The sequence below is a fragment of the Mustela putorius genome, unplaced genomic scaffold (assembly GCF_011764305.1).
Source record: "Mustela putorius furo isolate JIRA1106 unplaced genomic scaffold, ASM1176430v1.1 tig00000139_pilon_pilon_pilon, whole genome shotgun sequence".
In the NCBI taxonomy this organism is placed as follows: Eukaryota; Metazoa; Chordata; class Mammalia; order Carnivora; family Mustelidae; genus Mustela; species Mustela putorius.
Genome location: NW_025421293.1, coordinates 11,895,755 through 11,922,591, shown reverse-complemented (window position 1 = coordinate 11,922,591; position 26,837 = coordinate 11,895,755). Strand labels below are relative to the sequence as shown.

Sequence of the window (26,837 nt, the reverse complement as noted above, 5' to 3'; positions counted from 1 at the left end):
GAATGAACAGATGTCATTTTTTAATAGGTCTTAATTGTTTTAAAGATTTATCTGAGAGACAGAGACAGAGCAGTTGCATGAGACCACAGGAGGGGCAGAGGGAGAGGAAGAAGCAGGCTCCCCGCTGAGCAGGGAGCGGGACGCAGGGCTCGATCCCAGGACCCTGGGGATCATGACCCGAGCCGAAGGCAGATGCTTCACAAACTGAACCACCCAGGCATCTCTGGACAGACGTTACTTTAAAAAGACAGCCGGACAAGCATGACCCATCTTGAATTTTTATTTTTTTTTTAAGTTCTTTCTACTCCAGGGCAAACAGTAACATTGACCAGCAGGATTATTCCTCTTGGCTACAAATGTTTATCAAAGGTCGTATTAATACAAAAGAGAAATTTCACAAACACAGAGAAGGTCCAATACCAGCAGGACGTCTTTTTTTTTTTTTTTTAAGTCATGCCACAGATGCTAGTCTCCAACACTGTAGACACGACACGTCTAGAAAAACACATGTGAAAGGCAGTCAGACCTCCTGCTCCCCGGCCTCACCCCTCAAAAGAAAGGACTTCCCAAGCAACAGGAGTGGAAAGATTCCTCGTGAAACCCGGGGGAGTAAACAGGAGTGGCGGAAAATTCATTCCACGGGAACCAGGGCCCGGGATTTGAAATTGCTTCTGGGAGCACCGTAGCTTTTGCAAAGTTGCTCATTTTTTAGTCGGATTCGCTGTCTCCCTACCTTCCCAGCCCTGACTGAAGGCACAATGACCCACATTCCTGAGGTCTCTATGACCATCCAGCCCCTCTAGGTCCCCCCGAACCTGGGGCCATCATCAGGACAAGAGACCCCAAAATTGGGTTTTGGATTCCTCTTAGTGGGGTCAGGGTTCTGAGCAGCCAGATCCTCCAAAGCTCCCAACTTCCTTCTCCTTAACTGTCCCCATTTGGCCCTGGGTCCCCAAGTTCTCAAGGTCTGGCCCCACGAGGACCCCTGCCAACCACACAACTGGGCACTTCGTACATAATACCAACGCCCATGCCTTCCTGGGACAGAACCACCGAGATCAGTTTCCAGAGCTGACGGCCCAGACCCACTTGTGAGACATACAAGCCCTGTTAACAGGTTGCACCCGGCACGCTGAGAGAAAGACAAAGGGTAGGATGTCTAGGGCAGTGTGGGAAACAACCCTGTGCATCACGCGGGCAGGTCTGTTTCGGCGACGGACGTGTGAACCGGCATCAAAGTGTAAAATGCATTTCTTATGATGGATGCTGATCAAAAATTTTGGAAAACACAGACGTCTGGGAATAAATGGAGAACGGCTGACCCACGCAGCCTCAGCCTGATCCCATGAGACATAGGTGAGCCTCCTGTGAGGGCCTGCAGCTGGGACACGGTGACACCCCCCCCCCAATGGCAATGCCACAGCAAGGGTACAAGTGGGTTTGAGAGCCCATCAGGAGGCCGGCTTTGCAAAGAGTAGGTGTCCAGACACCCGCGAGCTGAGGTTGTGTGAGCAGAGAGAATCCACGCAGACCTGGGGTAACCCACTGTGGCTTCACCCCACCACCCACGGGGCCCCAGTGATGAAGGGCCGCCCCACAGCTCGGGTCTCTGTGGCTGTCAGGCCCTGTGGGAGGCATTGGGATCCAGTGTCCTACACCCCCTGGGGAGGGCCCCAGCCTTGGCCAGTTCCCAAAGGCAGGAGCACATTTCATCCTTGGGCCTCGCAGGGCTCAGGCAAAACTGATGGAGAGTAGGAACCGAGCAGCCAGAAAACGGCATTGCTCCGGTCAGGGAAACGGGGCCCTGGAAGGACGTGAGAGAGATGCCTGGTCCCCGGTCCCCAGAGCTCAGCTCCCGGGGAGCAAGGCAGCAGAAGGAGGACAATGTGACAGTCAAAGGCCATGACGCGGATTCCAGCATGGCCCTGCACCACGGATGACCTTGGGCAAGTCACATAGCCTCCCTGAACAGCCTCAGTTTCCCTGTCTTGCCGGTTTTGCCGGGAGAGGTACACAAGAATGGGAATGTGTACACGTTCAGAACTGTGTGTATACTGCCTGTTACACTGATAAAGATGGCGTCGACTGCAGAGACGTGTACGCAGACCTCAGCATGCTGCTCAAACAGCTCTCCAGAGACACCAGGCTCTGATCTGTAGCCTTTGCCGATTCCCACGGCGTCAGGATTCCCACTGAGACCAATCTCACACTGCTCCTGGTTTAACAACTTGCCAGCCCCGGGATATTTAACCACTGGTCTCCAGGATGTCATAAGCACGCAAAGCACAACACCTCCACGGCCTCCTGTCTCCCATGGGCAGTGGACAGCGACAATCAGGATCCCGTAGGCCCAAGCAGCCATGTAACAGGCAGCGGGCAGCGGGCAGGGACCCCTCCCCGGTCCGCACCTCCTTCTTCTGCCCTACCCCCACTACAAACCAGACCACCTGCAGAACAGGGCTGTGTTCCCCTCCCTACCCCCCCCCCACCACAGCTCACGCCCCATGCCAGGGCCGGAGCCGGCTGCTCTAAACCTTCCAGAAAAACCAGCTCTTGGTAGAGCCCACTCAGGGCAGAGTCAAACCCACTACAGGCTTGAGTTGGGAAAAACCAGCCCGGGAGCCTCCTACCAGCATTCTGGCTTGTCCTCTGATGTTCAGACTCGCCTAGAGTAAAGGCCAGGGCAGAGTCCACGAGGACCACCGTTGGGAACTTGCCCAGCCCTGGATGCAAAGGGCCAACATATCCACAAGGGTGTCCCAGACCAGTGCCCACACCTGTCCTGCCTCCCCATCCTGCTCCCGTCTCCAGGATCCTGCCAGTGTTTTAGGGAGTGAAAACGGGCTAAAATGAGGGAAGTGTTGGTCTGGGATCTCGGCCCCTCGAGCGACATTTGTAACCCGCTGTAAAACAGGGAAAAGTCTAGATCAGTGGTTCTCCACAACGTTGGGCCTCCCAAGGTCCTTTTGGGGGCTCACGAGATGAAGCTGTTTTCATGAAAGCACTACGATATCGTCCTGCCTTCATGCAAATGGTTTCCAGAGACAATGGCACAGGTGACTGTCACACACTCACTGAAACCCAAGGCAGGGGAGTCCTGTGGGCTTCTGCTGAGCCAGACGTTGAAGAGATTTGCAAGAACGTGAAATCATGCCACGGCCCCCCACCGAAGTCCCTTTTTGTTTAGAAAAATGTAGCTCTTTTTAATAGAAAAAAAATGTTACTGATGTTAACGTGTAGGGAGTGTATCTTTACGTGATTTAAGATAGTTTCAAATACTTTCAGTTTGAGTTTCTAGTATGGCGAATGTTAATATTAGATATATCTAACAATACTGAACAAAAGTTCTTTGGTGTCCTCCATAGTTTTTAAAAGCACAAAGGAGCTCCACGATCATAAAAAGGCAGGAGAAACACTACTAGCACTATGATGAAATAGCCCCCCTCCCCGTATGGGCTTTGTGCCCACCCTGGACATGCACAGTCTGGAGACGGACCAGCAGCTGACAATCAGCCGAGCGAGACCACCAGCTCCTTTTACGGCTGACCAGATGGAAGCCCAGAGAGGGTAAGTAACCTGCCCCAAGTCACACAGCATGTGGGAAGTTCAAGCGCACTACAACCACACACGGAAAACTGGGCCACGAGGGAGGGCTCGTACTTCCTCCCTGCCAGACGCAGAGACCCCATGCCACCTGTGCTGGGCTGTGAGAGAGGCAGCAGGCTGCACATTCTGTCGCTGGAGGGCGACAAGCCTGGCCACAGTGCCTGGGGAAGGAAAGAGAAGGCTGTGGGAGGAGAAGGCACTGGCCCCAGCTCTCCCCGGCTCTGCGCCCCGGGCAGGTTACTCCTTGGCCCTCCCCCTGACTCTCTGGGTACAAAACCGACCTGTCCCAAGCCTTTTGCGTCATGTTCAAGGTCTTGCTACTCAGCCTCCCAGCCTTGGAAGCACAGATCCCGGCCGGCCACCTGCGCACAGGCAGGGTGTCCCGCTGGGACCTGGGGCTTGGAGCTCTTTATAGGGGTCCAGTTTCTGTGTGAGCAGGATAGCCTCAGGCCAGAGAATGTCCTGGGTGTAAGCCCAGGGATGGGGGGCGGCACCACTCCTGCCGGGCTCCCGGCCACTAGGAGCCATGCCATATGGCTACACATTCTCCCAGATCAGCCTCTTTTGAAAGCCTGAGTGGAAGCTTCTGTCAGTGCTTCCAACACGGACCTGGACATGGGGCTAGTGAACAAAGCCTCAGACCCTCAGTATAACCAGTCAGAGCACACAGGCCAGTTGACAAGCCCAGCGGCATGTCAGCAGCAGCTATTCACAGGCTGGGAACCCTAAAACGGACTTGCCGGTGTTTTAGGGAGCAGACAGTGGAGCGGGGGAGAGCCCACGGCTGCCACTTATTCGCTGTGTGCCCTCGCATGAGTTACTTCACTTCTCTGAGCCTCAGTCTCCAAGTCGATGAAAGGGGATCCTCCCCGCTTCGCAGAGTTGTCGTAAAGACCACACAAATCCCAGGGCTTGGCACAGAGCTTATGAAGCATTAGGGATGGAGCCCAACTTCAGGAATGGCCCGGGTAGAAACACGGGCTGCTAAGGGGTATTTGTGAATTTCCGACCTTATGAATGTCGGAAACGAAGTGAGAGAGAAAGAGCCCAAAGCAAGAGCCATGGTTAGGTCCTTTGCTCCTGGACACGAGTCTGTCCTCTGGATTCTGACCCGGGAACCCCATCACTGACATGTGGGGCATGGCCTCCAAGTAGATGAGCTCCAGAGTGGGGCTTCTGGAACCGGTGTCCAGACTCCAGAGCACGATCCTGATCTACTGGCTCAGCAGCAGTCCTAGGCGGGGTGGCAGCAGGGATCTGGGGTCCAGCAAACCCCTGCAGAGGCTCCCTGGCCAGATCCGAGGGAGTTGAGAGTCTGGCATGCTGGCCCGTGGAGGGCTGGACCCTGAGCAGGTCTGCCTGGCTCCAGGTTTCAGACCCCGGAAGGCAGAGCATCTGGGCAGCCCAGTGCCAGGCCCATTCCCCCACCTGCCAGGGCCCCCAGGGACCCCTGGCTAGCTCCGTAGCTCCGTGAGGATCTGGGAAGTGAGGGAAGCCGTGGAGGCAGTGGTGTGCCAGACGGGCCCGTGCGGGCCTTCAAGGGCCAGAGAGGGGGAATCCCTCCCAAGACCTCTTCCGTGATGTCACCTCAGCGGCTTGAAATCAGCCATGGGAACATTTATGCCATGAAAATCAGCAAATGCTACACACCAGTGTTTTGTTTTGTTTCTGAAATTCTTAAGGATGTTCAGCCCAGCATTCCTCCTTGGAGGACAGACATGGGGGCAGTGGGTGTCCTTGGAAACAGGTGGTGCGGCCGTGGGACCTGACACTTAGAGATTAGATAGTCCTGGCTTCAAAGCTTGGCCTTGCTGGATGGATGCTGGGTGCCCTTGGGGAAGTCGCCAAACTTCTCTGTGCTCTGGCTTCCCACTCTGTAAGATCAGCAAATGGACCTTACCCAGCAGAGGGGACTATGTCAACCAATGGACAAGAGCTTCAGGAAGCCGCCAGCACAGAGACCGGCCCCCCGGGAGGGGTGCCCTTTGGGTAAAGCCTCTGCCAGACCAGATTCCTGCTCCTTCCCCTCACACCTGCACTGCACCATACCTGTGAGTGTGTGTGTCTGCATACTCACGTGGGACGGCCCCAGGTTCTTTCGGGACCCCGCAATGTGGTTCCCAGAACCCACCTTTCAGCATCTGGTCGTGCAGTGTGTGGGGGTGAAACTGACCAGTGCCTTCTTGACTAAGTCTCTAGGTTCATTTCCCAGACCTCTGAGCTCTACCTGCCTCTCTTAGCACCTGAGCTGTCCCCCACCCCTGCTTCCCAGCAGGGGCCGGACCACAAATTCAGGAGCTCAGTGGAGCTGTGGGAAAACATTCGGAGCTCCGTAGCATTTGCAGACGAATTTGGAAAGGAGAGCCTGGTGCAGTGAAAACCCAGGAGGGCAGCATTTTCCGGAAGCCCTCCGGGCCACCCCACTGTGCTGGGCCCCCGCCCACCACCAGCCTGGCTTTGGGCCCTCCATCCAGACCCCCTCGCAATTCCCATCCTGCCCCCATCCCTGCCCAGTGCTTTCCTAGGATCCTCCCCAGCCTGACCCTGGAAGAAGGACGCTCAGCCCTGTTCCCACCATATGCACAATTTCCAATCAAGGAAAAAGGCAGCTCTGGTCCGTGATGTTGGCTTAAAGCCCACCGGCCTGAAAGCTGCTGGCTCCGGGGACGGCCGTCAGCAAGCTCCGCTCAAGGCCTGTCAGGGATAGCCTGCCAGCTGGCAGGCAGGACTCTCCACCAGCCAGCGCACCTGCCTTGGCTGGCCCTCATGATGGCCAGGGGACTCGCTAAGCAGGCTGTCACCTCCAGGCCTGTCCCCCAGCCCGCCTAACTCAGGAGCAGCAACAGAAGAGCCCAGAGCATCGAAGAGTCCGGAGCATCGAAGAGTCCTTCTGACCTCTCCCTGGTTTCCTGGGACATGACAGCCACTCTGCAGGATCGTTCTAGCATGTGACAGCCTCAAAAGTGGCCAGGAAGAGGGAGCTGGCATCTGAGTTCCCAGTGCCCTGCCCTCTCTACCCCACCTGCCCAGCACACAGACTGGAACACTTACCCACAGGAGGGACTGGCCTGAGGAACATCTTTTCCTTCCCTGCACTGCTGGTGACACACTTTGGGGGAGGTCCGGGGTCTAGGTTTGGGTGAAATGGAATGCTGGGAAACTCACTTTCACAATGATGCTGAGGAAGAGAAAAGGTTCATGGGAAACAACCTTAATTGGACCAAGGGGAAGGAATGTGGTCACGGCCCTACAGCAGTGTCCTCACCAGCCTGTCCACAGTCGGAAATTCCACCATTAGTGATTCACTCCTTTGGCCAGCACAGCTGACACTCCTGGACGAGGGTCATCTTCATTATCAAAGGCTGCTTCCCAAGGACAGCTAAAGGAGCTAATCAGAATACCAGGCTGGGTATTTCACATTCATTACCCCACTGAATCTTTAAGCAAACTTGCAAGGTGCTGCCTTACTATCCCCACCTTAGAGCTGAGGTTAAGGAACTTGCCCAAGCCCTTACAAACAGAAGCAGCCAGACTGGACGTCAAGTCCAGCAAGACACAGCTCATCCCTTAAAGAGCTCCCAGGGTGGGAGGCAGGTGCAAAGACCAGGGTGATGAAGGATAGAGTTCCAAGCCTCGATGCAGGTAAGCACAGGGGCAGGGTGGAGGGGAGGTGATGGGAAGTGGGTGGGAAGCCCTAAGTCAGAGGAAGGCCAGAAGTCCCTCGATACTGATGCCTGAGCAGGGCTTTGCAGGATGAGTAGGAGTAAGAGGGGTGGATGAGGGGGTGAACCAGCACCTCCAAAGATGGGCATAAAGGGGCAGGCTGTCTTGGGGACAATCCAAGATCAAATAGCCAAAAGGAGGGGGCAGAAGGAGATACAGGTGTCACAGAAGGAGCTCAGCTCTGGGGTCAATAAAGAAGTCCCAGGTCAGTGTCTCTGTCCCCCCATCACTGGCAAACTTCCTCTCCCCACACCAACCTCCAACCCTGACCCCAACTGGGGCATACTGGATGAAGGCAGCTTCTGGAGGCTGGGTGTGCCAGTGTAGACACACACACACACACACACACACACACGGCAAGCGGACAAAGCTTACCCCCAGAGTCTGTCAGCTCAGAACCCGCCTGTCTGAGGAATGTGTCTGATGGTTTCCTACTGGCTTCGGTACATGGGATTTCAGGAACTCTGAAATACTTTGGAATGTACTAGAAATAAGCACAAGGCGTCCTGTCTTGGAGGCTGAGAACTGTCTGCCTTGAGAGATGCTTGATTCGGAGAGTCCCAGGTTCCCGTTCTGCTCAGGAGCTGGGCCTGGATCCCCTTCCCCAGTAAACATCCAAGCATCAGCTACAGAGGGGCCAGCCCAGGCCCGGCGGGGGGGGGGATGCTCTGAGGACAGGTCCCTGGAAGCCTTGTCATGGGGCCACTAGGGGCTTGAGAGGTAGGGGCATCCCAACACTGGGAACGCTCTGCCCAAATCCCTATCAGACTAGCCAGGTAGCCAGGCCTTCTCTCCAGGTCTCATCGGAGGAGCCTCCAAGGGCCGCTGCTCGGCACCAAGCAAGAATCTGAATGCTGGCATCACAAGCCCTGAATCTGGAGCAGGTGAGCAAGTCCCCCGGAACGAATAGCTCCAATACTTTCTCTGGATTTTTTTCAGCAGAAGAAACGGCCAAGTAACGGCTTCCTCATCCCCTACCACTCACTCCTCCTCTGTTCTGAGAGACAGCTATGCGGAGCAGAAAGCCAGCGGCTGCTCGGGCTGTCTGCCTCGGTCTCCCTTCGCTGCCCCCCAGACGGCCTGCGCCGGGAGATTCCCCGCCGGAGATAAGCAGGCTCCCCAACATGGTCGGACCGTGCTCCCACGGCAGGACACACTGGACAGGAGAGTCTAAGGGGCGCCATTGTGAGTGATGAGTCCATAGGTTCGTGGCCACTCAGAGCCCCTCCCAGAGGAGAATCCTGATTCCGCGCCATGCTGCAGTTGATTGGTGATGTCTGCTGTGGTCACGGATATTCACCATCCCTGATCTACAGGCTGGGTGACCTCTTCCCTGAACAGGACACAATCCCCCAGCCAGGACTTTGGTCGCAGAGGAGGCCCTGGCCAGTGAGGTACAAACTACTCCACCGACCCCCACACGGGCCCAGGGTCCCCCTCGTCTGCCAGGACAATGTCTGCTCCCTTTTCTGTGGATGTTAATGTTGGTTGCATTAGGAAACACTTGCCTAGAATAGAAACACGTTACAGGGTTAATTGCTTCTCTGCCAAAATGACTACATGCTTTCTTCCTCACCTGGGACCCGAAGGACATTCTGGCTGTTCCCAGGAGTAGCCTCCGACCCATCAAAACTCTGCCCGTGGACGTGCAGACGGGCCTGGGAGCCGTCCTCTGGACCAGAGTTCATAGAAACACTTCTCGCGATGCTCTGGCCCTGTGCAGTCTGGGCTGCCTCATTTGGACACCTTGGCCTGCAGGGTGCTGGGCAGATAGAGGTATCTCCAGATGGCATAGTAGTGGGTACCAGCCCCGAAGGCCACAAAGAGATGCCAGATGGCGTGGGCAAAGGGGATCCTCCCGTCACTCTTGAAGAACACCATACCCAAGCAGTAGAAGACCCCTCCGGTCATCAGCTCCCAGATGCCCTCGGTGTTGGGCTGTCAGGAAGGACAAGGGTGGGGGCACGGGTTAGAGAGGCAGCCGCCAAGGCTGAGAGCCCCCTCCCACCACTCCCCCACACCCCAAAACGAAAAGAGACGTGGATGGCGAGCCAGCCCAGATGCCTGGGTAGGAGGTCTCAACACGTGTTGTCTATCCTCTCCAACTTAATTCTCAGATGTTACCATTTCTATCAAAATCTCGAAGACTATTCCGGGTTCACAGCAGCCAAGTTTGACGTATACTGTATCACACCTTTCTTAAAAGGAATACAGGTCCGGGATGAAGAATTATAGAGAAACCAAACAAAAAAACATTAAGAAAAAAGGAGTGGTCCTTGCTGTCAGAGATGGGCGCTGTTAACACCCACATGAGTGCTTCGTGGCTAAAGGGAATGGCAGAGACTGAGCGAGGAGAACCTGCCACACCATCACCCCCCCACCGCCCCCCGCCTCCCCGGGGCCACCCATACACCTGTTACAGGCTCCCACTGCTGACAGTATCCTTCCAGAAACACACGCTAGGCACTTCAGGTGGATGTACGAGGCCCAGGAACTGACTGTTCCAGACAAAGGGGTCCCTTCACCATCTCCTCCAGGCTGCAACTCCACCTTGGGTCACTGCCCTGTGGGGGGACCCGTCCGCGTCTCACAGGGACAGCCCCCTCCGGCGTCTGAACAGCTCCATGGTATTTCAGCGTCCTTGCGGACACGGATGCCCTCGGTCCTCGAGAGCGTCATACTGGAGCATTAATGACCCAGGAGACTCAGCCCCTCCCCGCTCCTGCAAAGGAGGCAGGCAGGACCACATGTGGCGGTCATGGAGACGCGCCCACGGCACGCACTACGGGAGGAAAGCGGGTCGCAGAGAAGAGGAACAGCGGAGTCCGTATGTCTGCGTGGCCACATCGATTTGCATATAAATAAATAAATGAAAAGAACTCGCAAACTGAACGGTGGTTGCAGCTGGGGAGGAGGGGGATGGGGGGCTTGGTTCCTTCACGCATTTTCAGACTTATTTTTTGCAGGGACTGTGTATTTAACTATACCCTGACTATACAGAAGTATATATATGTACTTAAACATATGTAATACATCGTTTGATGGATATTGTATAACTTAGTACTTATTTCATGCAATTTATAAAATTTATACATTTTTTAAAGATTTTATTTATTTATTTGACAGAGAGAGATCACAAGTAGGCAGAGAGGCAGGCAGGGAGAGGGGGGAAGCAGGCTCCACGCTGAGCAGAGAGCCCAGTGCGGGGCTCGATCCCAGGACCCTGGGACCATGACCTGAACTGAAGGCAGTGGCCTAACCCACCGAGCCACCCAGGCACCCCTAAAATTTATACATTTTTAAGTAAGTTTCAAAGAGTTTTTTAAAAGTCTAAACTTTTTTTTTAATCTTTTTTTTTTTTAATTTATTTATTTGAGAGAGAGACAGTGAGAAAGAGCATGAGTGAGGAGAAAGTCAGAGGGAGAAGCAGACTCCCCATGGAGCTGGGCGCCTGATGCGGGACTCGATCCCAGGATTCCAGGATCATGACCTGAGCCGAAGGCAGTCGTCCAACCAACTGAGCCACCCAGGTGTCCCAAAAGTCTAAACTTTTAAAAAATATTTATCTAACATAAATTATATAATGTAATATTTAATATACTTCATAAAATTTTTTTAAGTTTTTAAAATTTAAATTGCTTTAAAATTTCAAGATATTACAATATAATAGTTGGTTTAATATAATTCATAAGATCTTTGAAATAAATGTAAGTGAATTCTTTAATATTTAAAAAAATTAAACATTTTTCATTTAAATGACAGCATACTTATTTTATTTTTTAAATACTCTTCATAGATTTTTAAACTTTTTTTAAAAATACATTTAAATATTTTAAATTTTTTAAAATGTTAAAAATATTTATTATAAATTTTTTAAAATCAAAAAACAAATATAAAAGAATTTTTTAAACTTTAATATTTGTTTACTATAAATTATATAATGATATAATGTAAAGTTTAACTTAATAATCCTCAGAATTTTTTTAATTTTTTAAAAAATAAATTTAAATATTTTTTAACTTTAAAATTTTAAAAATATTTAATCTAGATACAATAATATAATATTTAATTTAATATTATACAGCCTAAGGTGTGCCTGGGTGGCTCAGTGGGTTAAGCCGCTGCCTTCGGCTCAGGTCATGATCTCAGAGTCCTGGGATCGAGTCCCGCATCGGGCTCTCTGCTCAGCAGCGAGCCTGCTTCCCTCTCTCTCTCTCTCTCTCTCTGCCTGCCTCTCCATCTACTTGTGATTTCTCTCTGTCAAATAAATAAAAAAATATCTTTAAAAAAAATTAAAAAAAATATTATACAGCCTAATAGATAAATATACATATTTAAATAAAAATGAACTTGGAGGGGAAAAGGCAGTCTGTGAGAATAAATACAAATCATTGGGAAAATGCTGAGCGGACGAAATGATGGGGCCACAGATTAAAACATAATTAAGCTACCTTAAACAAAACAGCTTGGTGTCAGGATAGAGACGGGCCCCTGGGCGAAACAGAACTGAAATAGCGAAGGGAGACCCACATCTACGTGTGAATTAAACGTGACCAAAGGAGCTCATGGAAACGACAGATAATTGACATCACTGGCTAGGGGCTCAGGGACGGATCACCGCGCCCAGGAGAAACCACAGCGGGAAGGTTAAACCACAAGACAGACAGGAGAAGACACAGGTAAACATTTACGTGAACTTGGAGAAAGAAGACCCTCCTAGCCATACCGCTTAGGTTTGTAAAGCTATACAATGTTTAAAAACACAAAACCCCTACTAAACTCGACAATGTAGAATTTTACCACCTCCCAATAAACCACTGTATAAGATAATAAACCTGGGGAGGGTGCCAGGCTGGTGAGTTTACTGTGCCCACTTGACAGATGGGACAACTGAGGCTGGCAGAGGCGAGGTGGTCCACGTGTGGCCCACCCAGCTGCTTCTCTGCCTGGGCTCTGCCCCTCACGGGTCCAGGCGGAGCGGCCCAAAGATCCTCATCCCCACAGTCAGGGGTGATGGGGGCCAATCTCAGCTCAGCCACTCAGGGGCACCCCCACCCCCTGCGTGAGCCAGCCAGGCCGTCATGAACAGGACCTCATGTCCCTCTCCAGGGACTTGGGACTTACTATGTCCCAGGCCCCGTCCTATTCGCTGTCCGTGGGTCTTCCTATCGAATCCTTAAACACACAGGGAGCCTGTCACAGGGATGGGAGCTGAAGCGGGGGGCCGGGGGCTGACGCGGGGAGGGTCGCCGTGCTTCCTGGAGGTTAGGCAGGGTCAGCCCCTGCAAGGCCAGGGAGTGGAGCCCCCCAGGGCTAGCCTCTCTGCTCTACTGAGTACCTCTTGAGGCCTCAGCTTGCCCAGGCACCAGAGGCGGGGCTCAGACACGGCCATCCCCAGAGTCACTCGGGGTCCCTCCAGCCCGCTGGGGGCCCCCTGGCCGGGTGGGTGGGACTCACCATTGAGAGGATGACCAGGGCGGGGAAGAAACCCATGATGACGTAGCAGAGCAGCTCCACCAGCTTGTACCTGGCAGGAAGACAAGCCATCTGGGCCTCGGGACAGCCTCCCCAGGAGGAATGGCACACAGCTCCCCGTTCTGGGTAGGAGGGACACCCCAACCAAAAGAGTGAGAAGAACACTGCCCTCTGCCCAGCCCTCCTGGGCTCTGACGTCACCCCGGGACACGCGGCAGGTGCCGGCAGAGCTGGGTGGCCCTGGGCAGCTGTCCGTCTCTCTGGGACTTGGTCTCCATCAGTGGGAGAACAGACCAGGATTGTCCCTGCTAAGTATAGCGCATGTGCGGGCCCCTGCCACAGCTCGGGCCAGGGGCTGTCATCACCACAGGATCCCAGGACCTCTTCCCCGCCAGGCCCAGGCGGCTGCCCTCCATCCGTCCGAGTGGCTGCACTGGTTGACAGATTTGCCCTCCCTGGAAATTCCAGAAGTCAGCTACTCCTTTTTGCTTCCATAGCTCTGTTTCCTTCCTCATACAGCAGAATGGAGCCTCTCCCCTCATCTAACAACCCAGCTTAGGGAACACAGGTAACACGGAACCTACAAGGTCTTTTTTAAAACCTCTTCAGATCGACCCTACAGGCTGTGGCTCTGGTGGCCACCCCCGGGGCCTGAACCCCAGGATGCCGGGCAGAGCTGTGCCCTCATGTTTTGGGGTCGTCCTGGGGCCTCCTCTCCCCAAGACCAGGGAGGAGGCCCAGCCCACCCGATCCCCTGCCCCGTCCCCAGCCTTGGCTTACCGCTCGTGGAAAAAGAAGACATAAATGGTGCCCACCGAGGCCATGATCCAGACCAGCCAACGCATATGGGAAGCCCAGGGGCCCAGCTCCCGAAGGTTCAGCCTGAGAGAGAGCCAAGAGCACAGCCTGAGGGGGGTTACCCGGGGCCCAGCCCCTCCTGGGAAGACAGACCCCAGAGAAGCCCCAGGCCCCGTGGCTCTGCAAGTGGGATGTGGGCTCTCAGGGTGGAAAGACAGACAGAGAAACAGACAGAAACAATAAGCAATGATTAGAGGAAAAGGCTCTTCCTTCCTGATTCTCCCACCAGCTTCCAAGAGCGGGCTTCTCTCTGCGCTGATGGGCTGAGGCCATTTCCCTGGGGCAGGCACCTGCAGGGGCCTGGCTCTCTCTAGCATTTGGCCACAGCAGCAAGGCCACACCCACGGCCACCCTCCAGCAGCCTCTCTGTCACCCCGTGGGCAAAGGCCAGGACTTTTCCGATGAAAGGGGGGGGAATCTCTGCCCTGGACAGAGGTGGGCCTGGTCTTAGCCGTCCCTCATTATCTGTCACTACGGGCTTCTCTAGATTCTGTGTTTGACCTTCATTGATGGATTCTCCCCTCCTCTGATCTTCTACGATGAATCCTTTATACCAAATGTGCCGCGTTCAAATCATTGTATGGTTTCTGTCTCCCAACGGCACCCTGCCAGATACACCGCGCTGTGGCATTGTCACAGCAGCTGGGAACCAGGAGACCGGTCCGCACTTAGGTGAGGACATCTCCCGGCGTGTCGCTAGGTGTGGTGGCGAGCAGCGAGGGGAGAGTAACAGGCCTGTATTATTTGCACACGTGAAGAGAGACGTGTAACTGTGTACGGGACACCGATCAGAGCCCCTTGTCGGGTGGGGAGCAGGAGATCCTTCTAGAAATGGTTGATGATGGCAGGGGTTGCGGGGGAAAGGAGCCTTTCACTTTTTTCTGGAGTGAATTTCTTCAATGAGAATGTCTTATATACAACCTCTGTCCACCCCCGTGTCCCCCAAAAAAGCAATCGGCTCCGAGTCCAATTGTTATTATAAAGAAGCTCATGTATAACTGGAAAGCCTAAAGGTAAAAAATAAATAAATAAATAAACCGACACATTACTCGGAAGAGCCATCGGTGAGGATCATTCTAACTGGCTTTCCAAACAGACACAGAACAGGCCGGTGGGAAGGAGACTCAGTATAAAATGGGTCGGAGGGGACGGGCAGTGGAAGGGAAGGAGGAGACTGGCTCAGATGGGGTTGTGGGGAGCCTCGACGACACAGGTCATTGCTTACTGAAATATCCCACTGAATCTCCACCTGACTTTAAAAGAAGAAAATGAACCCTCCCCTCCCCCCACAAAAAGTGTGCTGCATTGCAAACAAATATTTCTGCTCCTCTCTCTCTCTCTCTCTCTGCTACTCCAGAGGCTTTCAAGAATCTTTAAGAATAGGGGCGCCTGGGTGGCTCCGTGAGTTAAAGCCTTTGCCTTTGGCCCAGGTCATAGTCTCAGGGTCCTGGAATCGAGCCCCGCATCAGGCTCTCGGCTCAGCAGGGACCCTGCTTCCCACTCTCTCTCTGCCTGCCTCTCTGCCTTTGCACACGTGAAGAGAGACGTGTAACTGTGCAGGACACCGATCAGAGCCCCTTGTCGGGTGGGGAGCAGGAGATCCTTCTAGAAATGGTTGATGATGTAATCGCGGTCTGTCAAATAAATAAATAAATAAATCTTTAAAAAAAAAAAAAACATAAAAATATGGGGTTTCCTGACTGAGGCAAGGATGGGGGAAACCCATGGTCACTCACACCCCCACCCCCTCCATGGTCTTCTAGGGACCTCCAGGGCTTTTCAGAAAACGGCGTGAGAACCATTCAAAGAAAAATACCCACCAAATGATTCTACGCCGTCTTGCCCCATGTCCCGCTTTCCCATGCACCCAGCCCGGAAACTGGTCACCAAGCCCCTTTGTCTGTCTAACTCCTCCCACACAACCAATCAACCCACTCGGCACATGAAACTGTTTCTGGAGGTCAGAAAAGGCCGCCTCTTAGCAACGTCATAGGATTTGAGCCAACACATCCATGCGCGGGTACTAAGGAGACTGATTGTGGCAAGGTCTCTCCTACCCAAGGGATGGAGCACCCCAATCCCAGAAACATCTACAAGCAGGGGACGGCCAGGAAATGTTATGCTGTTGTAGAAAAACAAAACAAAAGACGGGGCATTCTTCAATGTACTAATACAGAGAGTCGCCCCCGGTGAAATCACCAAGAGAGCAAAAGCAAATCAGAGTTTGTATAGTGCCCCTCCTTTTGCATTAGAAGGCGGAGGAAAAGTATAAACACAGATGCATTTATGGTATTATGGGCACACACCTGGGGGCTCTCTTTGCACAAAATAAGTCTGGAAAGAGACTCAGGAAACTGGTCGTAAGTAGTTGCTTCCAGAAGGAGAACGGGCAGAGGGCGTCTTTTTACCGACATGCTTTTGTGCGGGGGTCAACAGATGACCCAGCCAAAGAGAAGACATTCAGAGAGAGGAAGCCAGGCCAGGCCCCCCACCACCTCACCCCTGCCCAGGAGGATACAGAGATACTCACCAGGGTGCGTAGGACGCCGCAATGAAGAAGTAGATGACCATACGGTCGAACATGTGCAGGCAATGCTCCACCATCCTGGGGCAGAGAAGGGGTAGGGGACAGGGTTAAGGTCCCAGAGCCACGCCCTGGGACAAACGTGCCTCCTTGCCTGTAGGTGCAGAGGGGACTGGGCTGGAGGCTCAGATGCCAGCATTCTGGTTCAGGTCCAGGTCTGGAGCCAGAAGACCCAAGTTCTAATCCCGACCTCACCACTTATGGACTATGACCTTGAACCAGCTCTCTGATCTGTGGGGTGGGGAGGACACCAGCAGCTCATCACAGGGCGGCCGATGCGGGTTAAGCACATTGGTACTTAGCATAGCACCATGCGTATCAGGATGTGCTCAATAAACGTTCACCGTTTTGTCGTGACCTCACGTTGAGTAGCCAACGGTAGCCGTCAAAGTGTTTGCCCAGTGTGGTGGCCAACCTCCAAAATGGTGCCCAAAGAGCCCCACTTGCTGGTATCCACACCCATGCGTGGTCCCCTGCCACGATGAATAAGGCAAACACATGTAACCAACAGAGGGCTGAAGAAATATAGTGATTTCTGAGGCTGGATCATAGACGCTCCAAGGTTTCCCGTTATTTAAAACCCCTGTGACTGGGGTGCCTGGGTGGCTCAGTCGGTTGAGTTGTCTGCCTTCGGCTCAGGTCACGATTTCAGGGTCCTGGGATAGAGTCCCACATCGGGCTCTCAGCAGGGAGCCTGCTTCCCTTCCTCTGCCTCTCTGCCTACTTGTGATCTCTCTCTCTGTCAAATAAATAAATAAATAAGTCTTTAAAAAAAAAAGATAAAACCTCTGTGACGTAGGGTAACGTATTACAGAACCACAGATAACTACTATAAACTGATTCTGCCCAGAAAACCGCAGCCCTCGGTAAAATGGACCGGGGATCCTGCGTGTAGTTTCATCGCGTGTCCTCCTAGAAATGAAAGTGGCAACAGCCGCTAGTGTGATGCGTGCAGCGTGGGCCATAAGCACATCACTGGTCTAAGCGTATTTACGAGCATTAACTTCTTAATCCCACCTGGAAGACAGGTGCTGTTTTTTTCACCGGCTATGTGACAGGTGAGGACAGGAAGGGCCAGCACAGTCCCACCGGGGGTTAAGCAGGCATTAAACCCAATGACTGGTTTCTTGGTGAGAAAAAGGGGAGGGAGATTTGGACAAAGAGACACACAGGGAAGAAGGCTGCGTGAAGACACAGGCAGCCGGGAGTGACAAGCCGGAAGTCTAGGAACACGGGGGCCCCCAGAAGGTGAAAGAGGCAGGATTTTCCCCTAGAGACTTCAGAGGGCGCACGGCCCCACCGACGCCCGGATCTCGGCCTTCTGGCCTCCTAAACTACAAGAGAATGAATTCTGTTGTTTCCAGCTGCCCCGTCCATGGTCTTTTGTTGCAGCAGCCACAAGAAACTCATACAGTGGGGCAGGACCGAGACCCACAGAGAAGGCAAGAACGGGAAACAGGAATGGGAGCTAGAGCAGAGTCACGGGGCACCTGGGGAGAGGAGCGGGCCGCTGCAGCTGGAGATGAGGGGTCACTGCAGAAAAAGGGACAGAGCTTCCATTCAGGAAGAGGAAGAAAGTTCTGGAGTTGGGCGGTGGTGTTGGAGCCACAGTGTGAACGTGTTTAAAGCCCCTGAGTTGGATGCTTCAGACTGGCAAAGAGAGTCCATTTATGTTATGGGTATTCGCCCCAGTGTTTTTAAAAATGGAAAGCAAAGCAAAAATTTAAAAAATCCGAGACAATGCTCAGACCGCAGAATTATTGAAAAGATTACGGGTGATATCTGTACGCGAGGCCTGGACCCGGGACGGTGGCGGGGTGGGGGGGGTGCCCAGAAGGGGAAGGTCATTCTGACGGTTCTGACAGTTAGGAGGGTCCCTCGTAACAATACTGGGAGCTGGGGGCTTGCTCTCCGGGCTTCTTGGGGGTGAGCAAAGGAGGCTCATGGGGGGGTGAGGTGGTCTGCCCAGCTGGGACCCAATCCCGGGTGGCCAGCCGAAGCAAAGACAGCGTGACAGTCACCGCCCCAGACCCCTCTGGGTTCAGCTAGGCACGCCCCCCACCCACCCCGCCCTGGTCACCTGCCCGGCCCACATCGCTCCCGTGGACTAGGCAGAGGCACCTGAGATGGCTCTTCTTCCAGGAGATGGTGTGGAACACTGTGGACACCACGAAGAGCCCACAGAGGCCAAGCCCATAGACCCAGGCGGAGATGGCCTCCCAGTCGTCGTCGGACAGGAAGTAGAGGTTGGAGCTGCCGAGGATGCTGGGAATGATCCAGAGCTGAAAGCAGAGAGGGGGCGGGTGCTGCAGGGCCAGGCTTGGCCGTGGGGAGTGGGGAGGTACACAATCCCTGAGCTTCCCCGAGCATGTGCCCACCGTCTCCTCCAGACTCGCAACGTCCAACAGAACCTCCGTCCCTGGTGGGAAGGTCCCAGACCAGCACCATCCAGCATGGGATCCACTGGGCCCCTGACCGCCAAGTCGTGACTTGCCAATAACGTGAAGTTTTTTGTTTTATTTCATTCTCATTGATTTTAGTCTCAATTTCAGCCACCCCACGGAGCCCGTGGCTACCATATTGGGCAGCACGGCTCTAGAGAAGATCGTGGAAAACACGAAGGCTCCCCACCTCAAGGAGCATCGCCGGTCACCAGCCTCGCGGTCCCCGGGCACGCCACGCTACCCCACACCCGTGTGGTTGCCCATGTAGTTAGCGCCTTCTGGAGAAAATAGACCTCCCCACCAGGCCCACCTGGAGAGCCCTTCTCTCTTCACACCTTGGTTAACCCATCATTTCCCTGGAGAAGTCTAGAACTCTCCAAAGCACTTTCAGGGACCCCCCTCCCCGAAAGTGTGCCCAGTTCTGCATGTCGGGAGCACCTTTTCAGGAGAAACGGTCTACAATAGCCCCAGCCAAGAGAACTGTAACGTGAGTCGCCCAGGTCATCTTGGATGTTCTGGGACTCGTGTTTTTAAAGGGAGAAACAAACAGGTGAAATGAATGTGAATACTATATTGTGTTCAACCCAGTAGATCCAAAATACTGTGTACTATACACAAATATATTAAGGAGATATTTTACATCCCGTTTTCCCTGCCATGGCTTCCCAAGTGGGCATGAAGGTCATGCCCGCGGCACATCTCCAAGGGACGCGCTGCATTTCAAGGACACGATAGCCACTCGGGGCCAGCGGCTACCAAACCGGACAACGTGGGTCTAGAGTTTTCATGATTTCCAAAGGGGTCCCCTGCCCAGAGAAGGATTTCTTAGACAAGACAAGGACTCCAGGCAGAGGGAACGGCATATGCCAAGACCTGGAAGTGTACCTTCTATCCAGGAAACAGCACCTTCAGGCGCTGGAACCTGGGAGAAGGGTGTGGCAGGAGGGAAGCCGGCTGACTTACGAGCTAACTAACACTGCTTCCTATGGGGTCCTGATGCTGTGCAGGAACCAGGGAGCCAGGAAGGTTCGCAGAGCAAAAGAGAGGCACGCTCAGTACCACAGTCCAATGTACCCAAATGGCCTTCCCTCCAGATGCCACTCACTCTTCCAAGGGCCACAGAGGCTGTCAGTCGGGACACTGTCGTGGAAGAGAGGTGGACTCTCTCCAAGGGTGAAGAGGCTGCGCCCCTCCCACCTGAAAGTGTCTCCTGCTCTCCACCCCCCAAAAGCCAACTCACAGCGTGGGTGGCGCAGTTGGCCGCATGCTCGTACTCGGTGGGCTGGTATCTCTTGTGGGCGGGGACTCGGCGGTTCATGAACCTGGAAAGACAGGCATCATTCCCGGAAGCTGGGCCAGGAAGCCGGGAGCAGCTGTGGTCCCAGGATTCCCCGGAGACCTGACGTTGGGGTCCCTCCTGGTGGGAAAAGAGGATCCCTCCCCTCCCCCTCCTCCCTCCCCTCCCCATCCCCCTCCTCCCGAGCCCCCCTCCCATCTTCTCCCCACCCCCCTCTCCCCCCTCTTTCTATGACACTTTTTTTGAACTGGCCAGTATGTAGTAGTGCCTGATCCCCAATGTGGTATTTGCTGCAAAACTTCGCTAAATACAAAATTCTCTTCACTTCCTGTTTCTCTTTTCCCTCCGTGAGACATAGCGCAGGGCTCCCTGCTCCGACAGCCTGATCGGGTCTCACTTGTGCCCCCACCCGCATAACCACCACCACGCAGGAGGAGCCCGAGCTCATGCCCCCCCCCCACAGAAAGGGCCCTTAGGGCCCCTCCCAGTGACTCTTCCCTCAAGGGAAACCACTTGCGACACTGTCATCATTGATTAGTTTGGCCCGTTCTTGAACTTCCCATCAATGAGATCACACAGCACAAATCCTTCTTTGTCTGGCTTCTTGGGTCCCATGTGACTTGGGCGAGATTCATTCATATTGTTGGACGCCGGGAGCGGCTGTTTTCATCGCCATAGAGAATTCCAGACACTATTTATGTTATCCGCTCTCCCGGAGGTGGACGGTCCGATCTGGGGCCACCACGGAGAACCCTGCACCACACAGTTCATAGAACTCACAATCCAGAAGGCACCAGATTCAAGCAGAAATCCCAATACCATGTGATTCATACTCCCCATCCTTTCAGGAAATCCTCAGGAGCTCCTACCACATGCTGGCTGGAGTTGAGAGGAGGGATAAGGCAGAGTGTGAAGGACTCCAAGAGGGCGCAGGCTCCCCAAGGCACGGGCACACCCGCATAGCACCCAGCTCCACAGTGGGCACCAGCCAACAGGTATCAAGGGATAAGTGAGTTTACCAGACAAAAAGACAGGTAGGAGAAGGAAGGGCACTGGCCCACGAAGAAGTAGACATGGGTGTGCAGAACAGGGTGGCAAGCAGCCCAGTGTGTACGGGGCAGTGTTACGGGCTGGTGTCTTCCCAAAATTCCTATGTGGATGGAGGTCCTAACCCCCAAGGACCTCAGAAAGTGACCCCATCTGGAAACACAGCTGGAGCAGGTGTCCTCAGTTAAGATTAGGTCCCACCGGAGGAGGGCGAGCCCCTAATCTGTTTATGGGGAAAGAACCACCGAGCCGAAGCCCACGAGACAATGGAGACACAGATCACAGTGATGTGACCACAGAGGGCTGCTGAAACTGCCAGAGGCTGGGAGACTGGCACAGAAGCCTCTCCAGGGCCTCAGGAAGGAGTCAGCCCCGTCGACACCTTGGTCTTGCACTTCTGGCCTCCGGAGCTGGGAGACCAAATTTGTGTTCAGTCACCAAGTGTATGGCCATTTGTACCATAGCCCTAGAGACCCTAACATAGGTAGGCACTGTGTTCATTTTGATAGATGCCGCCCAAAAGCCCCCAAGAGGGCTGGTGCCAACGAGGCTGAGGGTGGGCAGAGGCCAACTGTGCAGAGACACGGCCGACGTCTTTCTCCAAGGTGGGAAACCGAGTCTGGGGCTGAGGGAGCACTTGTCCACCTGCCACCAGGCACGGCCCGGCCGGGCCAATCTCTCCTCTGCTCCCTTAACAAACACCAGTAAGCTACCCACGGTGCCAGCCACACGGGTTCAAGGGCGACATCGCGTTGCCATGGCGACCCACGATGGGCAGCTCTTTATTTGTTTCTGGGTTTCACAAAACCCTCCTTGTCTCTGCCCCGTGCTCCAGCCACTGAACAGGAGAACGGCGGGCGAGAAAAAGGCTGGGAGACGAGAGCCCAGGGCCCCGGGGCAAACGCCCAAAAAACAGAGTTCCCACAACCCTCCAGAGCCAAGAACTTTTTCTTTACCTCCTTGTGGCCTACTTTCTTCCTTCAGAGCCTCTAGGCAGTCATTTCTTAAAAGAACAACGAATTGTTTTATTTAGGCTGTCACTTTTCCTTTGCATTTACATATAGTATAATTTCTTGCCTTTTTTTGCTACCCAGTATTATGAGCTCAGGCAAATGGAGACTGACGTCACCACCACCACAATCAAGATTAATAACAGATCCTTCATCCTCCCCAAACACCCACACACATGGGGTCCCTGATTACCCCTCCCTAGGCGCGTAACCACCACCCTGTTCTCTGCCCCTATAGCTTTGTCTTTCTACGTGTAAATGCCCTCGCAGGGTTGGCCTGCAGCAGTTTTGTTTTGGGTTTTTTTTTTTTTAAATGTCTAAAAAGAATTTATTTTATAAAGTCAAGTGCTTTCAGGTGGGAAGAAATGGCTCTGAATGCCAAGCAGGGATTTACTTAGTTCTACTTAAAATACATCTAAGGGGGCACCTGGGTGGCTCCATCAGTTAAGCATCTGCCTTCGGTTAGGTCATGGTCTGGGGGTCCTGGGGTCGAGCCCCGCATCAGGCTCCCTGCTCAGCAGGAAGCCTGCTTCTCCCTCTCCAGTTCCACTCTGCTTGTGTTCCCTCTCTTGCTGTCTCTCTCTGTCAAAAGAATAAATAAAATCTTTAAAAAAAAATAAAAATAAAATCATCTAAGATAAACTTGTTTTATACAAGGAGAAAATGGGCCTTCCTAAATCACACATTACTGTTCTTGGCGATTATTCTCAGCACTTCCATCCTATCTCTCTCTCTCTTTTTTTTTTTTTTCCTGCATAGCCTTTTGAGTTTGGCTTTTTTACTGGGCATCATGTATGTGAGGTCCATCCGTGTTGTCACTGTGTTCCGATGCCTCCTTCCTTTTTACTGCTGAGTCCTATTCTGTCGTCTGGACGTACAACAGCTTGTTTATCTGTTTCCCAGTAGAGAGATAAGGGACTCATTTTTAACAGATGAAGCATATAGATAAAATTGAGAATGTTCTAGAACAGAGCTGACAGGCAAGGAGCAGCCTTCCAGATTTGGGGAAGTTCCTCTCTAAAGAGTTGATATTTCCAGGAGGCTGTTACTAGTTAAACTAAAGGAGGGAAGTGAGCCTTTCTGCCTCCTCTCTGAAGAACAGAATCACCATTCTGTGGCCAACCCTTCTGCTTAGATAACCGCGGGGCCATGGCATTTGTGAGGGAAGGGGAAGGCAACTCCACATGGAGAGCTCCCATACAGAGTCAGGATCCAGAGTGCACGCCAGCAGGGAGGCAAGGACAGAGGCTGAATTCCATTCTAAACAGATGAAGTCAGGGCTTTGGAGCTGGGCATAGCTGCATGAAAAATCTCTGCAGAGTTACTTAGGTGCTTGGAGACCTGGGGGGAAATTACTTCCCTTCTCTGCACTGCAGCTTCCTTGTAAAAAAAAATAAATAAAAAAGGAGACACCACTACCAACCCTACAGGTACCATGAGGTGATATGGCTCAAAAGTGGGGCACCTGGATGGTTCACTCAGTTAAGCAACTGACTCTTGATTTTGGCTCAGGTCATGATCTCATGGGTCATGGAATTGAGCCCCATGGCAGGCTTTGAGCTCAGTGGGGAGTCTGCTTCTCCCTCTCCCTCTACCCCTCCCCCTGTTCATGTTCTCCCCCTCTCTAAAATAAGTAAGTCTTCTTTTTTTTTTTTAAAGATTTTATTATTTATTTGACAGAGAGAGATCACAAATAGGCAGAGAGGCAGGCAGAGAGAGAGAGAGGAGGAAGCAGGCTCCCTGCTGAGCAGAGAGCCCAATGCGGGACTCGATCCCAGGACCCTGAGATCATGACCCGAGCCAAAGGCAGCGGCTTAACCCACTGAGCCACCCAGGTGCCCCTAAAATAAGTAAGTCTTCTTAAAAAATTGGCTCAAGAGGCCACAAGAATAGACATACTTTTCACCTCTTCCTGGAGAGCCCAAAGAGCCCAGGCACCATTTTTCTTACTGATGGTTGACCCACCCATGTACCTCCCATTAAAGCCCACCACATCCTGGCAATGTAGATATTATTATTCCAATTTGAAGCTGAGGCCATACAAGGTTAGGCCAGTGGTTCTCAACCTCGGCTGCACAAGGACGGGCAGGTCAAAAAAACCGTGATCCACCCATATGATAGGATAGTACTCAGTGGTAAAAGGGAAGGACATTCTGATATCTGCTACGCATACAAACCTCAAGCATGGGATGCTGTCCCATGAGTGGAAGAAGCCAGACACAAAAGGTCTCATATTATATGGTTCTATTTATACGAAATATCCAGAATAGGCCAATCCGTAATGACAGAGATTAGAGGTTGCCGCAGGCTGGAAGGAGCAACCACTTAATGGGTACAGGATCTCCTTTTAGGGGGATTTGCCATTCACTTTAAAATGGCAAATTTGGGGACGCCTGGGTGGCTCAGTTGGTTGGACAACTGCCTTCGGCTCAGGTCATGATCCCGGAGTCCCGGGATCGAGTCCCACATCGGGTCCCAGCTCCACGGGGAGTCTGCTTCTCCCTCTGACCTTCTCCTCGCTCATGCTCTCTCACTGTCTCTCTCTCAAATAAATAAATAAAAATCTTAAAAAAAAAAAGCGTAAAATGGCAAATTTGGGGGGCACATGGGTGGCTCAATCAGTTGGGCATCTGATTCTTGATCTCAGCTCAGGTCCTGATCTCAGGGTTGTGAGTTCAAACCTTGTGTTGGGTTCCACACTGGGCATGCAGCCTACTTTAAAATGAAATAAAATAGGAAATTCCATATGTCAATTTCACCTTAATTTTTTTTTAATGCTAAGAAAAAAAAATCACCTAGGAAGCTTTTAAACATGCCAATGCCCCCAGCCACATCCCAGATCAAATCATCTGGAATCTCTAGAGCTCCACGGCTGGGACCCAGGCATCAGTATTAAAGCTGGGACATCAGTGGGCCGCCGAGACAGAGAAGCACTGAGTGAGGTACATGAAAAGCCCAAGCTGGAAAAATCCCAGTAAAGGAGTTAATCTGAACGTCTAACAGTAGATCAGTGGTAAAGGCATCCAAAGATGCCTGGGAAAAAAAGAGAAGAGGTGGATGGTATTGGGGTTTCTGGTCACAGAGGACTTTGGCTGCCCCTTATTTCTTTGAACTTGTAGGACTGGGTGGGAGATAAAAGGAGATTTCCCATTGCCCTATACTGTCTGAATTTTTATGGGATTATATTCAAGGTCTTTGTGTGTAATTAGAAGTCAGTTTTTTTAACTGTGTAATGACATAGGAAATGTTTGCCATATATCTTTCATCAGGTGGGAAAGTGACTATATAACTTATTATGATTATAGTAAGGTCAAAATATGTATACAGATGGAAGAAGTCCCATTAATGCACGAAAATGAAATACATATTTGTGGTGAAGCCATAGGATTCACTCTTTTTTTTTTTTAAGATTTTATTTATTTATTTGACAGAGAGAGAGATCACTAGTAGAGAGGCAGGCAGAGAGAGAGAGAGAGAGAAGCAGGCTCCCTGCTGAGCAAAGAGCTCTATGCGGGACTCGATCCCAGGACCCTGAGATCATGACCTGAGCCAAAGGCAGCAGTTTAACCCACTGAGCCACCCAGGCGCCCCATAGGATTCACTCTGGATGGCATTTTTCTTCTTAAGAATTCATTTAAGGGGGGCACCTGGGCATCAGTGGGTTAAAGCCTCTGCCTTCGGTTCAGGTCATGATTCCAGAGTCCTGGGATCGAGCCCCGCATCAGTCTCTCTGCTCAGTGGGAGCCTGCTTCCCCCTCTCTCTCTGTCTCTCTGCCTACTTGTGATCTCTGTCTGTCAAATAAATAGATAAAACCTTAAAAAAATTCATTTAAGGGTTTGGAGGGAAGAATGCCTATCAGATTACAGTGTTGTATCATGGGCTGGGAGAGATAATGGTTATGGGTGAGAATGCCCTTCCTTAGGAGACACATGCTGACGTGTTGGAGGATAAGTGTCCGGATGCCTGGAATTTATCCTCGAAAGGTTCAGAGAGAAGAGGAAGTGATAAAGCCAACATTGCAAAAGGTTAATACCCAGTGACTCTAAGTGAATGGCGCTCATGAACTTTTCTTGCAACTTTTTTTTAAAGATTTTTATTTATTTATTTAATAGACGGAGAGAGATCACAAGTAGGCAGAGAGGCAGGCAGAGAGAGAGGGGGAAACAGGCTCCCCGCTGAGCAGAGAGCCCGATGCGGGGCTGGATACCAGGACCCTGAGATCATGATCTGAGCGGAAGGCAGAGGCTTAACCCACTGAGCCACCCAGGCGCCCCTTCTTGCAACTTTTTGATACACATTCAAAATCTTTCCGAATCAAAAGTTGGGGAAACTTTTCTTAGGGTCACTATGCCAATGCTTTTATGATGTAAAGGTTGCAGCAACAGAAGACCAGTCCTCTGCTGGGAGGTGATGTCACAGACACGATGGGATGGTCACACAGAAGACAGCAGTGGGAACTTCTGGAGCCCAAAGGGCAGCAGGAAAGGAGTGGGAAGGTGGAGGAGTGCTCAGAGGCTGGAGGTGGGGGGGTCCGCCAGGCTGGAGTGGGAGCTGGGCCTGTGGCAGGGGTCAGGAGGCAATCCCAGTCCCAGGATCCCAGCGCTGCAGCTCCAGAACCATTCCTGACTCATTCCCCAGGAAACTGACCCTGCGCTCAGTGCACAGCTGCCCAGAATAAAGGAAGTCCTGGAGGACAACATCTGGAGTTAGGCTGTCTACCCATGTCCCCCTACTCTTGTAGGGCTGACAGAGCTTTCTCAGCAGCTGCAAAATGTTGCCTTATCCCCATAAC

The 26,837-nt window shown here is 52.5% G+C and overlaps 1 protein-coding gene across 2 annotated transcripts in view; it reads right to left on the bottom strand.

Moving 5' to 3' along the window:
- Window positions 1–417: 417 nt before the first annotated feature.
- Window positions 418–26,837, bottom strand: part of MMD2 (monocyte to macrophage differentiation associated 2) — a 41,511-nt gene continuing 15,091 nt past the window's right edge. For both annotated transcript variants that reach the window (XM_045075156.1, XM_013047120.2), the window contains exons 2-7: window positions 19,931–20,012; window positions 18,368–18,528; window positions 16,193–16,267; window positions 13,585–13,686; window positions 12,787–12,856; window positions 418–9,267 (exon numbers count right to left, since the gene is read on the bottom strand). In XM_045075156.1, the coding sequence (XP_044931091.1) occupies window positions 9,064–9,267; window positions 12,787–12,856; window positions 13,585–13,686; window positions 16,193–16,267; window positions 18,368–18,528; window positions 19,931–20,012 (694 nt within the window). In that variant the 3' untranslated portion in view covers window positions 418–9,063. The remainder of the gene's footprint in view (window positions 9,268–12,786; window positions 12,857–13,584; window positions 13,687–16,192; window positions 16,268–18,367; window positions 18,529–19,930; window positions 20,013–26,837) is intronic.